We start from the raw sequence: 14703 nt of genomic DNA on the forward strand, positions 1-14703 counted from the left end.
AAGTAAAGAAATGATGAAAAAAAAGAGAAAAATTTCCGTCTCACCATCACTACCTAATGTTTTGTGTGTCTGTGTGTGTGTGTGAATGTCGTATTTTTCCCTGAATGATCACAATTACAATTCAATGATTCAACCAACCCTATGACAACAATGGACAGGAATTTTTTTTCAAAAAAGTTTTTTTCCCCAATATTTTTTTTTTGGGTACCCAAAAAAAAAAAAAAAATAGAAAAATGACAAAAAAAACGAAAAGGAAAAAGGAAAGAAAGGCTGAAATAAAAAAAATTTTTTCCGGATCTCGTTATATACGACGACGTTACAACAACAGCATAATAAAAAAAAAAATGGAAAAAGACCAAGTTTTTTTTCACTTCTAGGTTTTTTTTCGCCAAAATGATTCATTCTCACACACAAACACACGAACAACGGTAACATTACAATCATTCATCCATCTATCCATTTTGTTCGGAAATTGTTTTTTTTTCTTTTTCTATAAAAGAAGAACTAGAATAGAATCTTGATAATGGAAATCACTACTACTAGTCTACTGTTTATTGTTGTGATATAATAATGTAGAATGTGAATACACTTGTGAAAAAGTAAAAAAAAAATAGAAAAAAATAGAAAATAAATAAATTCTTTTTTGTTGCTGCTAGGCATCAATGCATAGAAGAAGAAAAAGAAGAAGACGATCCAACCAAATCACTGAAATAAAATGAAATGAAATGAAACTGCAAATAGACCGGACAATAACAATAACAACAAGAAGAAGAAGAATAAATAAAAAAAAAATTTTGCAATAACTTTTACTATATATATTTATATGGATTCTTTGAGAACCACAACAAACAAACAAACGAAAGAAATAAAGAAAGACAGAAAGAAACCACTTGAGAATTATGGATTGAGAATTCATTTTGATAAACATAACATTTGGAAATGAATAAAAAAATAGGCATCGAATTGGAAACATAAACTTTAAGTTTGAAATTGATGTGTGCGTGTGTGTGTGTGTATGTGTGTATGTGTGTTTAAGTTGTTTGTTTCAATTCTAACAATAATCATCATCATCATTATAATTATAAATAATAATGAATCCATGAATGAACAAAATGAAACTCAAAAAACGAAAAAAAAATTGAAGATTTTAAATTAAATTTATTGCTTTTAATAATAAATGTGTTATATTTTGATGTTTTGTAGATTGAAAGTAAAAAAAGTTTTAAAGTATCATCATCGTTTTTAATCATCATTATTATGTTGTTTCTATGGTTTATATATATATATATGGCCATCAATAATGATCACGATGATGATCATGATGATGATCGTGGTACATTTACTTTAGGTTTGCCATTTACGGTGATTATTATCATTATCATTATGCATACCAGAATAGTTGTATTAAAAAAAAAAAAAAAAAATTTCAAATGAAGAATATTCCTTCAATGATAATAATGATGATGACTCGTTGATTATTTGAAAAGTTTAATTTCATTTAATTTTCTTTCTTGTTTTTTTTTGTTGTTGTTGTTGCTAGAGAATTTCATTCATATTCAATTCCATTTCTGTTTTATATTTTTATTTTAAAATACATGCCTCAAACAACGACAACAACACACATACACATTTATGATCTAAATTTTATGGTGAATGGCAAATGATTTTTTTTTCGTTTTAGGATCCGCTTGAGTTATGTCTGCATTATATTTTGGATGTATGAAAAATGTCTTGGGAATCATTCATCTTTTCTTAATTTTATGAAGAAGAAAAATAAAACTTTTTTCCATTTGCTGGTTATTATTATTATTCCAGACCAGATTATACAGATTGAATCGATTCTGTAGACATTTATTCTGTACCCATTTTTTTCCACCATTCTATCTATCTATCTATCTTGAGATTTGTTGTTGTTTAATCAACAAAGAACGAAACGAAACAAAACAAAACGAAAAATTCCATGCAATTTAGGAAAATTATGATGAAACAAAAAAAAAATTCAAATCCATCAGAATAAATGCAAAACATACAAATGCCTGCATGTATGCATACATGCATAGATGCAGATGATTTAAAAAAAAACAGAAATTTTTCATCACTTTTTCTTTGAATTATGTCAAGTTCTTGTGTGTGTGTGTGTGTGCGTGAATGTTTGAATTGTCTACACCCACACACACACACACATATGCAGAATTTTCTTCGAAAAAAAAACTTTTGATTCCGACATTTTTTTTTATTTCATTCTAAAGAATTCCATTATATAATTATATTTAATTATTAGGTTTCCGATTCATATATATAATGATGATGATGATTGTTTTTTTTTCTTGTTCCATTATTTTATTTGACGTCTTGAGACTAGAACTAGAGAAAATCAAAGTGAAAAAAAAACAAACCAAGACATTATGTTATATAGATAGATTTTCAACAAATCACCAATGGTCGATTATCATTACATTATTATATTTTAATAATAATAATAACTACAATCGAAATCAATATTGTTGATTATTATTGGTGAATTATTATTCCTTATTTGATTTCTTTTTTTTTGGGTTCTTCTTTGACCTGAATTTTTTGTCTTTTCTTTTTTTTCTGGTATACTAAAATATTAATATTGTGATTGTTTCTTTTTTTTTCTTTCTTTTTTGGAACATATAAAAAAAACCAATAGCTATGGTGACATGGTACCGGCAACAATTACTGGTAAAATTGTTGGTGGCGTTTGTTCATTGAGCGGTGTATTGGTCATTGCCTTACCAGTACCCGTAATTGTATCAAATTTTTCACGTATTTATCATCAAAATCAACGTGCTGATAAACGAAAAGCTCAAAAGGTTTGTATGAAAAAAAAATTTAGTAAAAAAAAAACATTCTAGAAATGATGGATTATAATTTTAATAATAATCGATTCTTGTGTAGAATCAGTGTGTGTGTGTGTGTGTGGGTGTTCAACAAAATGTTTATTGATTATCAAAATGGATGAGAGAGAGAGAAAGAGAAAAAAAAATTAATCATCAATAATGAAAATGTCAACAACAAACTTTCAAAATAGAATTTTTTTTCTAGTTTTTTTTTTCTTACATCATCATTTTTGATTGATTACTTATAATTAATGTGTGTGTTTGTTGTTTTCTATTCGCTCTTTGATATCTTTATTCATTAATATATAACCGGTATATGTTCCAAAATTCCAAAAAAAATAGAAAGCACGAATGGCTCGTATACGAATTGCCAAAGCTACAAGCGGTGCAGCATTTCTTAGTAAAAAGAAAGAAACAGAGGCTCGTTTGGCTGCACAGGAAAATAATTCAAATGAAAATGGAGCCACATCTGAAGATATATTCGAGCTTCAACATCATCATCTATTACAATGTCTGGAACGTACAACTGTAGGTTTTTTATTTTGCTATATTTGTTCATAATATTATTCTAATTGATTGTTTTATCTACCATCACTATCATTCCAACACAAAAACTCAAAACGATAAGGATCGAGAATTTGTCGAGCTTGATGCACCATTTAATGGTCAACCAAATCGATTATCCTCGACACCGCCAATATCTCCAGTGACTTCAATAGCAATTGTGCCAACTAAAAATTCATTTCGACGATTTTTAGGCTCTTGTTGTAAAAAGAGTGGTGAAAATTATGAGGTAAAGTGAATTATAATCAGAATCGGAATTTATTGAATTTATTCATTTTTAATTTGATTTAGAAACATGATGCTATCGAACAAGAAGAATTAAGTCCATTATCAACAAATAATAATAATAATCCTAATATGGAAGATTCAAGTGAATCTAGTGGTAAATTAAAGCAACAACAACAACAACAACACAGTCAAACGTATCCATTTGGATCAACATCTGCCAATGAAAAACAACAACAACAACAACAACAGCAACCGCAACAGCAACAACAACAATCGCCTCAATCAACCAGTAATATTGGTCATAGTAAAATTTCAAATACGCCATCCACAACAAAAACAACAAAACCAAATACAAGTCAGATTAATGTATCAACTGTAGTACATGTTCAAAATGAAAATAATAATACAAAACCAGCAACAACAACGGCAACAATTATCGGTCATCCACAATTGCCGTCATCCGACAATTCTTTAAAAACATCAATGACACAAAGTGAGAATAATAATAATATCATAAATCAAAGAGGTCCATCAACAAATTTAACGACAACAACAACAACAACAACATCTATATCAGATGATCCAATCAATATTCCATCAACATCATCTGGACATACTGAATTGACTGTTGTTCGTATATCGAAAATATGAAAAAAAAATTTTTTTAAAAATACTTGGACAAACACATACACATTATCCGAATGCCCAAAATATAAATCCCTGAGAATATTAAAAAAAAAAATGAATTTCGCCTTAAAATTATGTATAAAAAAAACAGATGAATTGAAAATATAGAATTGATTGATATAAATGTAGAATTTTCATGTTAATTTTTAAAATGTCCAAAAAAAAACAAACCAAATACACCAGGCGCAATATATTCAATCTATTTAGGCGCACAAACTATCATTAATTTTGTTGTTAATTTTGTGGACAATAATAATAATTTTATGACCAAACAAAAAACAATTAATCAATTATCAATTATTCATTGAAACTGACGATCAATACTTTTCTTTTCTTTTCTTTTCATTTATTTTTGTCTCAAACACAATGTTTATTTATAATTAATTTCATCATCATCATGATCATCATTTTAAAACAATGAGAAAACCAAATTAAAAAAAATGACTCGTCCATTGTGAATTTTTATGGCAAACTTTACATACACACACACACACACACACACACACACACACAGACAGACAGACAAATGATCTGATATGAATATTTTCAATGGTCCTGAATAGTGTTTTTTATTTATTTATTTTATTTTTTTTCATTTGGCTTGATTGATTGATAATTGGTTGACAGAATTTAACAAAACAAAACAAAACAACAAAAAAAAAGAATAACGTAATGTAAAAAATTATCATTTTTTTTACCGCTTTTAAAATGCATATCATCATCATAATACAGAATATTCTACGTGTGTGTTTTGTGTGTGTGTGTGTGTGTGTGTGTGTGTGTGTATGTATGCATTGAAAGTATGGAAATCTGTCTAAAGTGTGGATTCAAATGCTAATTGTTATCAATATTTGCTTACATATATACATCTATCTATTTATCATTATTCTATCTATTATATCACACAATTGTTTATATTCAATTTTTTTCCACCATTTTTTTATTTTCATTGTTTTGCTTTTCTATTTCTGTGTACATATTTATTACATTACATTTGAGTTGATCGTAATTTTTTTTCCACTTTCCGATTCAATTTTCATCATCATCATCATCATCATCACGATCATCGTCATCGAATTAATTGATTGATATCGATCGATCGATCGATCGATGTTATTGATGATGATGTTAATGTCGATAATAATTTTACTTGATAAAATTGAAACAAAAAAAAATATATGAACAAACAAAAACAATTTTTTTCCTTTTTCTTAATTAAATAATTTCAAACACACACACCCACCCAAAATAATCATAAAAATTACAAGGTAAATTCTTTTTCATCGGAATTTTCAATATTATTACTGTTGTTGTTGTTGTTGTTGCCGTTGCTGTTGTGTTTGTATCAAATTTTGTTTGAAATTCGAGAAGAAAACAAAACAAAACAAAAAAAAACGAAAAAAAAACTGATACGATCTCATAATCATCAGACATATTTTATTTCATCACTCAAACCAACCAATCAATCAATCAATCAATCAGTCAGCCAGCCAGCCAGCCAGCCAGCCAGCCAGCCAATAAAGCCAAATTAATGATTTCCAAGACTATATATTCGTTGCAATATTCTGTTTTTTTTTAAATAATTTTTTTTCTCTTTATATCATTTTGATTTTGTTTTATTTAACGCCACCAGTTATTATGCTCGAATCAAACAATTCTTCTGTCTATGTACAATGACTCAATGATTAAAATTCATTTTCATCTATTTTATTCTTTATCATTTTTTTTTTGTTTTAATTTTTGGTTTTTTTGTTTTGTTTTTTTTTCTCTTCATCCAGAATCTTCATCTCAATAATTATTCTTGCATATATTATTCTGCTGTAATTCTTTTTTTTTCTCTATCTCTCTCTCTCTCTTTATTTCTTAATACTGTTGTACATTTTTTTTTTTTTTGCTGCAGGAAAAATTCTCTCGCTCGCTTTAATTATTATTATTATTAATAATTATATTGAAATTATTTGATCTATCAATGATTCTTTATTATTATTATTATTATTATCATTAATTGTTGGATTTGACAAATAACAATTCAAATCAATTTTTCCAATGTATAATTATTAATATATTTATATATATATATGTATCGATGCTATTGAATGAAAGTTCGTAATTCATTTTTAAATATATTGTTGTTGTTGTTGTTGTTGTTGGAAATATAAAAGTTTGATTGATTTTAGTAGATATATTCAAATATATATATTGCCACATGTGTGCTGCCATCTGTTATTGGTGAAAGTTTCCTCAAATTTTTTTTTTTTTATATTTCAATTCATCATCATTTTTCATTTGAGAATTTCATCATCAATTATGTTATATTGTTATGATTTAAATTAACAACAAATAGCAAGAATATTTATATATTCTTTTTAAAAATGATCAAATTAGTTAGTATATATAGTATTTAAGTTGGTATATAATATTGTGAAAAATAAAAACAAAACGGAAAGTGACATGATACATGATCTCCAAAGAACGTTAATTATTACGTTTTTTTAAATCTTCAAAACGACGACGAAGATCATCAAAATCAACATCATCTTGGCCACCACCAGTACCGCTACCATCATTTCGTTTATTGGCTGATGATCCACCATGAGTGGATTTATTATTCATACCAAAATCATCTAAATCTGTTGGAATATCTGGTAGATTAGGCACTGCTGGTAAATTATCTAAATCAATTTCTGGTTTTGCTGATGCCGATGTAGGAGGTGCTTCAGGCGGTGGTTGTCCAATTGGTGTCGGCACTGATTTACTTGATTGATGAGCTACCACAGAATCATATGATGGAGGTACACTTGTTCCAGGATCCAATGGTTGTGGTGGCAAATCAACAAAACCAATTTCTGGTGGCCGTCCATCACTTAATTGTTTTTTAAGAAAACTAGCTTCGGATGTAAGATCACCATAAGGTCCGGATGGAGGCATATCAGGTAATGGTGGTGGCTCATTACTTGTAGGTGCAGTTGGAGCCAAATCAATCAACAAGCCTGACATTGATCCTGGTGGTGGTCGCTGTGCTGAACCACCACTTCCACCCGAGGAATCTGGTTTATTATTATCATTTCCTTGGTTGTATTTCTTATCTTCCATCAATACTTCTTCATCAGGTTCATAATTCACGCCCAACATTTTGGCAATTTCTTTATATAAAAAAAAAATCAATACTTATTACAGTGAAAATCGAACTAAACTAAACTAATTAGATACTTACCAATCAAATATTTTTCTACCAAAATTTTTGGCGGAGCTTGTACACCTAATTTGAGCATCAATTTTTCATTGACCGATTTAAGTTGATTTTCTTTGGCTGCCTGAGCAAATTGTTTGCCATATTTTTGTGTGAATAAATCGGCAATGATTGATAATTCTTTAACATCGGTTGACATTCGTGGAGCAACCCAAATTAATGATGAAATTGCTTCTTCAAGACCATCGTCTAAAGTGGGCATTTGCTGTATCATACCAAATCGAGCCAACAAAAGATCGCAAAACATTTCAACAATTTCCATTGCTTCAACAAGATAATCTTCACGTATAATGTGTTCTACACGGATTTTAGCTCGTTCAACTTTACCTATTTCAAAAAAAAAATTGATTGTCATTAGTCATTTTTCATGATAATAATAATAATCATAATACCATTTTCAATGTAATCGGCAATCTCTTTACGTGATTTTTGTGCCGATTCAGTTTTTTTCTTTTCCAATAATTTCAAACGCTGTATGGCCAATGAAAGATTGGTCTTCAAACGGGCATAATTTACCGATGGCATTGTTTTTTTTTTTTAATTCGTTATCGATTTTATTGATGATTCAATGTGCTGAAACAAAAAAATTAAATTCGGTTGTTGATTACTGATTCAGAATTGGCAACAAAAAAAGAAGTAATTTCAGAATTCAACCATTAAACAATGGATAAAGGATCGAATTTTTGATGAAGTGATGATGCTCACAACAATACAATTACAAACATAAAAAAAATCAAGATGATATTTACCAGAAAAAGAACAAAACAAAAATAGAAAAAGAAGAAACAAAAATGACACTGGTTAGGCTACGCCTTATATATTCAATTCAATTTATGTTTGTTTTTTTCCGATGTTGATTATCACCAGACTTATACTAACAAAAATATACACAGAAAAATAAAATATGAGCATATGAGCAATAGAAAAAAAAATGAAAACTAGTATGAATCATACAAGTGTGCAAGTATATATTATAATAAATAAAACTTGGCTTTATTGCCAATTTATTTTTTTTTTTTTTCATAAATATCCAAAACAAGATGTGAGCTATATGTGTATTCATTCAAGGTACAAAACAAATTCATCGTATGAAATGGGCAATTATCATTTACAAATAAAAAACTTGTTATCTATGAAAATGTTATTTTCATATTTGTTATCATTATTCTCTAAATTTTTTTTTGGGTTTCTTTCGACTCACATATATTTATTTATATCATCAGATTCTATTATATAACATAATATATTTGGAATTTTGTTCACATGAGCGAGCAGAATATATATTCTCTTTATGCTATATATATCAGAAATAAATATCGTCAATACTTATGATTGTTTTAAACAAACGAATAAAATCAGAAAAATCTAGCTGAATCAAGAATTTAAGTATATACAAGGTGAACCAGCTGGTCATTATTATTATTGTATTACGATTGTTTTTTTTTGTCGATTATCATCACTGTCCATACAGATTCCAAAAATTCAAAAAAAAAAAAAAATGGGTTTTGGTGTAATCATCTTGTTCACAAGTCTGTTTGCGGCCATCGGTATCGGTGTGCCAGTATTTCTACCTGAAAATCCTAACAAAGAAATTGTCAAATTAATGATTGTAATGAGTAAGTTTTTTAAAAATTGAAAATTTTAACTTTTAAAAACATTCGTTAATCACAAAAATATATAGGCACAATATGTTGTTATCTAATGTGGCTTGTCACTTATATGTCACAGATGAATCCATTATTCGGGCCAGTTATAAGTAATGCAACTGTTAGTCTGATGCTTCGTGAATGGTCTTAAATCCATACTGATGATTATATACAGTATTATTTTCAACAACAAGAAGAAAACAGAAAAAAATAAAAATAAAATATTTATATCGAAACCATATATAATCATGATCGAAGTTGGAGTATAAATCAATAATCCTAGCTGACCAAATATCAAGTCAGCATTTTCATTCATTTCTTTTCCCATTCATCAATACTGTTTGCTTGTTTGCTGATTTTTTTTCCTTGAAATAATGTTTAAATTATATCATCATCATCATCAATAATCCAACAACACCTAGTCAACGATCGTACAAAACCAAACAAAAATTCAATAATGATAATTTTCAATTTGAAAATTTAACATTGTTAACACCATTGCATTCCATTTCAATTTTTTTTCCTCTTTGTGGCTATTCATTGTTTGTTTTCAGTCATTTTTTTTTTTTTGAATAAAATGAAAAATACTTATTAATAACAGCAAAAAAAAAACAAATTATAATTTTTTCTTTATTAATATCAATTGGTGGGATTATTATTAATATAGTAGTATAGTAGTAGTAGTAGTAGTAGTAGAATCATTATCATATCAAGGTGAATGTTTTGGTAATCTGTTGTTGTTGTTGTTGTTGTTTTGGTTGTTGTTGTTTTAAAGTACATATATATTATGTTCAAAAAAAAAATAAAAAGATATATAATAGACAAACAACACAAACAAAACAAGAAAAAAAGCAATATTTGTGATAGTAAATGATGATTATTACACGAATATTTTTGATGATGATGAATCAAGTGAAACAAAAAAAAAACAAAAAACAAAACAAAAAAAAGTGAATATTCACTAGCAACAATAGGGAAAAAAAGAAGAAAGAAAAATAAAGTTTATTCTGGTTATATAGTGGGCGTATATAGTGGTTAGTGTCGTATATAATTTTTTTTTTTTGGAATTCAATCATTCTCATTATCTCTCTTTGTTACATAACAACAACAAATGTTTTCATTTTTCATTTTTATTATAATTTTCTAGATTTAGCACGAAGTTTTGCACGTCTAGATTGCCAATCTATATTATTTTCCATACCGTCCAATTGTTGTTTTCGTTGTAATCGTGCCTTTTCACGTGATTCAGCTCGATCCATTGACCAATCATGTTCTGTTTGTTTCATTGATGATGATGATGATTGTTCATTATCATTATTATTATTGATTATGAATTCATCATCATTTTTATTTATTTGTTGTTGTTGTTTGAGAAATTTTTTTCGTAATTTTTTCATTCTTTTTTCTTTTTTACGATTTTCACGAAAATTGTCATTATTATTATTATCATTATTATTAGTATTCGAATTGGCAACATTCGGGTCGATGGTTGTAGCTGAATTTATGACAGATTTAAATTCATTTACAGTTGATTGTAAACCTTTTTCAATCATAGATGAAAAATCATTTATACGATCAGTAAAATATTTCATCATATCTGGACTATTTTTTTTATTATTATGATTCTGTTGTTTTTGTTGCTGATAACTATCTAATAATTGTTTGGAAATTTTTTGCATTCCATCCATAGTGGATTGCATTAATTCTTTGCCATAATTAAATAGCTTGAAACTAGTGCCATCCAGATTGGCACCATGTTTTTTCAATTTTTTTGACCATCGATAATAATTATCGGACATTTGATCCATAAATGATGACCATATTTGATTTCCATGATTATTCTCATTATCATCATTATTGATTGAATCATTATCATCGACAACACCATCATCATCATCATCATCATTATAATTATTATCGTCATCATTGATTTCGAAATCATAATCATCTGATGATGAAGATGATGATGATACTGAATCATGACGTGGAACACCTCGATTGAAAAATTTATCCATATTTCGTTTTTTCAATTTCAATGTCAATAATTTATTTTGTTCAGCAAGATGTTCATTTCGATTTCGTAATTTTTGATTCTCTTCACGTGATAATAACAATTGTCGATGCATTATAGTTAAACGAATTTTTAATTGCTCTAATTGTTGTTTTGATAAGGATGATGATGACGATGATGATGATTCTTGTTGTCGATCATCATCATCATTATCATTATTTAGATTAATTGTCGAAGCTGTAGCTGATGATGATGGTTTCATTTTGTATTGTTGTTGTTCACTATTTGTCCAACGATATCGTGCAATTTTGGCCTTTAATTCTTCATTTTCTAACATTAATTGATTGATTCGTTGTCTTACAATATCGTATCGTTGATAAGATTCATTTTCATTAACGATTAATGATTCTGATGATGATTGATAGCGATCTTGTTCATTCGAATTTTCTTTTTCCATTGAATTCTGTTTATTATTATTATTCGTTTCCATCGATATTATCATTGGCTCATCATCATCATTATCATTATGCATAGAGATTTGTTGTTCCAAATTTTTTAACAATCGTCGTAGCTGTTGATTGTTTGAATCTAAGAATCTAATTTTTGATTGTAATTCATTAATCAAACGTCCATCCTCATCTTCATCAATACGAAATTGGTCACGTAATTCTTGATTTTCCTCTTGTAATTGTGTTACACGTAAATTATAATCTTCAGCCATTATACGATCATCCTGTTCTTCTTCCTCTAATTTGTGTTTAAGATCTTCATTTTCTTCTTCCAACACAAGAACACGTTTTGCTGATCGTTCACCTTTCGATTTTATATCCTCCAAAACTTCCAATAATTTCAAATGTTCCATTTGTTTGATAAGTAAATCTAATTTAAGTTTATGGAATTCTTCGTTTGTATTTTTGTTATTAAATTCCTTATCATCCAATATAGAATCAAAACGATTTTCGGCAAAATTTTTCTGTGTTTTTTGAAACAATTCTTTTAAACCTTGATTTTCATCAAACAACGAACGAAAACGTTCTGTCCAATAATCAGCATCGTTAACACAAACCTTTATAGAAATAAAACAAATCAAGTTAATTAATTAATTAATCATTGAAAATCAACAAGAAACGATCCAATTACTTTATGATGGTCATTATCCAATGTATATTCGGATGATAGTTGTATACGTTGATCTTTCATACAAGTCAATAAATCATCTTGTAATTGTTTCAATTTCATCACTTGTGCCAATGAAAGTTGTTTCTGTTGATTAAGTAAAGTGGACCAACCAAGAAAATGTCCAACACCTAAACCGATGACAGCAGCTAATGAAAGTATTAATGCTAAATTGAGCTTGCTATTTAATACAGTGTTTGGCTTATGGAAATATGCTCGTATACGACCGGTTTTTGCATTCATCAAAGGAATATCATATCTAAATTAAAATAAAATATATTGATAATTAATGATATGCAAATTTTATTTTAAAATCAACAACAACTTACTGGTCCAATAACAACTCATCGGATTCCGAATTCGATAGATCAGCATGATGTTCTTGGTCTTCATCATCATATTTGGCCACCAAATATTGTTCATGAAATTGATTTGAATCAACGGAACAACCATTAAGAACAGAAGATACTGGAAGCGAAACTGTCATCAATGAATCATCATGATCATTTAAATCGCTAGTTAACAAATCATGTTTAGAAACAATCATTTTACCATCATTAATAGCTTTATCAACCAAGACAATGTCCTGATCATCATTGGCCATCATCATCACATCTGGATTCATCATTTGATCAGGAAATAAAAATATTGGCGGTGATATAATGGCAGAACCACAATGATGATGATGATTGATTGAAACTTGATCTTGTGACTGTGATCCATGTATAGTTCGTCTACGTCGAATAGTGTTTGTTGATGTTCGATATTGATTATTATTATTGACCGATGCTTGTCGTCGTCGATGTAATTGATGTGGATGATGGTTATGATTTCGTGATCTTTGATGATGATGTTTACTCGTCGAGTGTTTATTATTATACATGGATTCATTACGATGTTTTGCGCAACAATTTTGTGATTCTGATTTATTTATATGATCTAATCGAGGATTATTATTATCTTGATGAACACTATGAACAAATACTTCATCATCTGAATTGGTTTCTGAATCTGATGTAGTTGTCATATTAGCAGTACTATTGGAAGTCAATGAAGTTGTTGTCGATATACGATCAATCGATGATCGTCTTTGTCGGCTATCTGAATCAACATTTTGTTTCAACGATTCGCCACATTTATCATCATTTGATTCGGAAACATTATGATCATTTTCATTAAAAACAATTATCGAAGATGTTGATGCATCAGAATATCTTCGTTCATTTGATGATTGATCATTTTGTGATTTTTCTAGCTCCTGAATTTCATCATTCATTTCTGTCGATGTAATATTCTTGACATTATCACCATCATCATCATCATCATCATTATCAGGATTTTTATCAACAATATTTTTGATGGCTTGTTCATGTTCATCATTACTTGCCATTGATGATGAATCGAAAATTGATGAATTTGAATCTGAATATACTAATGTCCATTCACTTATTGTTTCAGATGACAGTATCAATTTTGGTGCGGATTTCAAATTTTTATCTCCTTTATCATTGGTTTGATTCATTGAATCATCATCATTATCATCATTATGATGATGATGTTCACCATCATCTTTAGATTGATCGGGAAACGGATCCATTGTGTTTATTTTAATTAATCAACACGAAAAAAAACAAAACTTTAAATCAACAACAAACAGGTGAATTCAACAAACAAATCGGAAAAAAATCACATGAATATTCGCGTTATTAAAAAAAAAAATCAATTTCAGATTCAATGATAAATTGTTGTTCTTGTTTGAATTCAATACGACACCACATCAAAAAACAAAATCGAAAAACAAAACAAAAAAAATGCCATTTATACAACACATTCACTGATGATGATCATAATCATTTCAATTTTTTTTTCTTCGAATCAAAAATCTTGAATATTAATTGATGACATTCGCATATAATTGCATCATTGTCATCATCATCATTTAAATATATAATAACAACAACAACAATAACAACATTCTAAATCATACACGTCGGTATTACATCACAATTGTCATTCAATCTTTTTTTCAATTTAATTCATCATCATCATCATCATAATTTAGAAAACGAAAATAAGAAGAAAAAAAAATTACGACATTGAATTGACAGCTAAATCACCAGATCAGAAAGCTAAACACAGAAAAACATACATACACAAAACACACACACACACACTCAATAATCGGACAAACTACGTCGTTTGTTTATAATAATGCGTTGCGTGTTTTCTATTATTATTATTACTTGGATTCTCTTGTTTGTTTGTTTGTTGTTGTTG

The 14703-nt window shown here is 28.2% G+C and overlaps 4 protein-coding genes across 7 annotated transcripts in view; 2 read left to right on the forward strand and 2 right to left on the reverse strand.

Annotated features, from left to right (window-relative positions):
• Shal (Potassium voltage-gated channel protein Shal) overlaps positions 1–4513 on the forward strand; it is a 50562-nt gene extending 46049 nt beyond the window's left edge. The window contains exons 3-6 of the mRNA XM_075731586.1: positions 2675–2837; positions 3207–3392; positions 3493–3657; positions 3720–4513. Coding sequence (XP_075587701.1) covers positions 2675–2837; positions 3207–3392; positions 3493–3657; positions 3720–4307 — 1102 coding nt within the window. The 3' untranslated portion in view covers positions 4308–4513. The remainder of the gene's footprint in view (positions 1–2674; positions 2838–3206; positions 3393–3492; positions 3658–3719) is intronic.
• Positions 4514–6571: 2058 nt separating this feature from the next.
• On the reverse strand, positions 6572–8562 carry Ist1 (increased sodium tolerance 1-like protein). 2 transcript variants are annotated; one of them, XM_075731542.1, is made up of 4 exons: positions 8343–8562; positions 7986–8166; positions 7558–7920; positions 6572–7486 (listed from the first exon to the last, which is right to left on the reverse strand). In XM_075731542.1, exons 2-4 carry the CDS (start codon positions 8116–8118, stop codon positions 6819–6821), a joined length of 1164 nt encoding a protein of 387 aa, XP_075587657.1. In that variant the 5' UTR covers positions 8119–8166; positions 8343–8562; the 3' UTR covers positions 6572–6818. The 2 variants fall into 2 exon arrangements, with proteins under 2 accessions (XP_075587657.1, XP_075587656.1); XM_075731541.1 differs by having other exon boundaries at positions 7986–8200; positions 8343–8561.
• Positions 8563–8784: 222 nt separating this feature from the next.
• VhaM9.7-a (Vacuolar H[+] ATPase M9.7 subunit a) lies at positions 8785–9786 on the forward strand. 2 transcript variants are annotated; one of them, XM_047063922.2, is made up of 3 exons: positions 8785–8990; positions 9065–9209; positions 9275–9786. In XM_047063922.2, the coding sequence occupies exons 2-3, from the start codon at positions 9092–9094 to the stop codon at positions 9388–9390; spliced, it is 234 nt and encodes a 77-aa protein (XP_046919878.1). In that variant the 5' UTR covers positions 8785–8990; positions 9065–9091; the 3' UTR covers positions 9391–9786. The 2 variants fall into 2 exon arrangements, with proteins under 2 accessions (XP_046919878.1, XP_075587703.1); XM_075731588.1 differs by having other exon boundaries at positions 8785–8979.
• A 65-nt stretch (positions 9787–9851) lies between these two features.
• Positions 9852–14690, reverse strand: LOC124499236 (uncharacterized). Of its 2 annotated transcripts, XM_047063119.2 has the most exons (4): positions 12979–14690; positions 12756–12906; positions 12391–12685; positions 9852–12316 (listed from the first exon to the last, which is right to left on the reverse strand). In XM_047063119.2, exons 1-4 carry the CDS (start codon positions 14021–14023, stop codon positions 10373–10375), a joined length of 3435 nt encoding a protein of 1144 aa, XP_046919075.2. In that variant the 5' UTR covers positions 14024–14690; the 3' UTR covers positions 9852–10372. The 2 variants fall into 2 exon arrangements, with proteins under 2 accessions (XP_046919075.2, XP_075587702.1); XM_075731587.1 differs by having other exon boundaries at positions 12756–14690.
• Positions 14691–14703: the final 13 nt, after the last annotated feature.

Source organism: Dermatophagoides farinae, chromosome 5, assembly GCF_024713945.1.
Source record: "Dermatophagoides farinae isolate YC_2012a chromosome 5, ASM2471394v1, whole genome shotgun sequence".
Lineage (NCBI taxonomy): Eukaryota > Metazoa > Arthropoda > Arachnida > Sarcoptiformes > Pyroglyphidae > Dermatophagoides > Dermatophagoides farinae.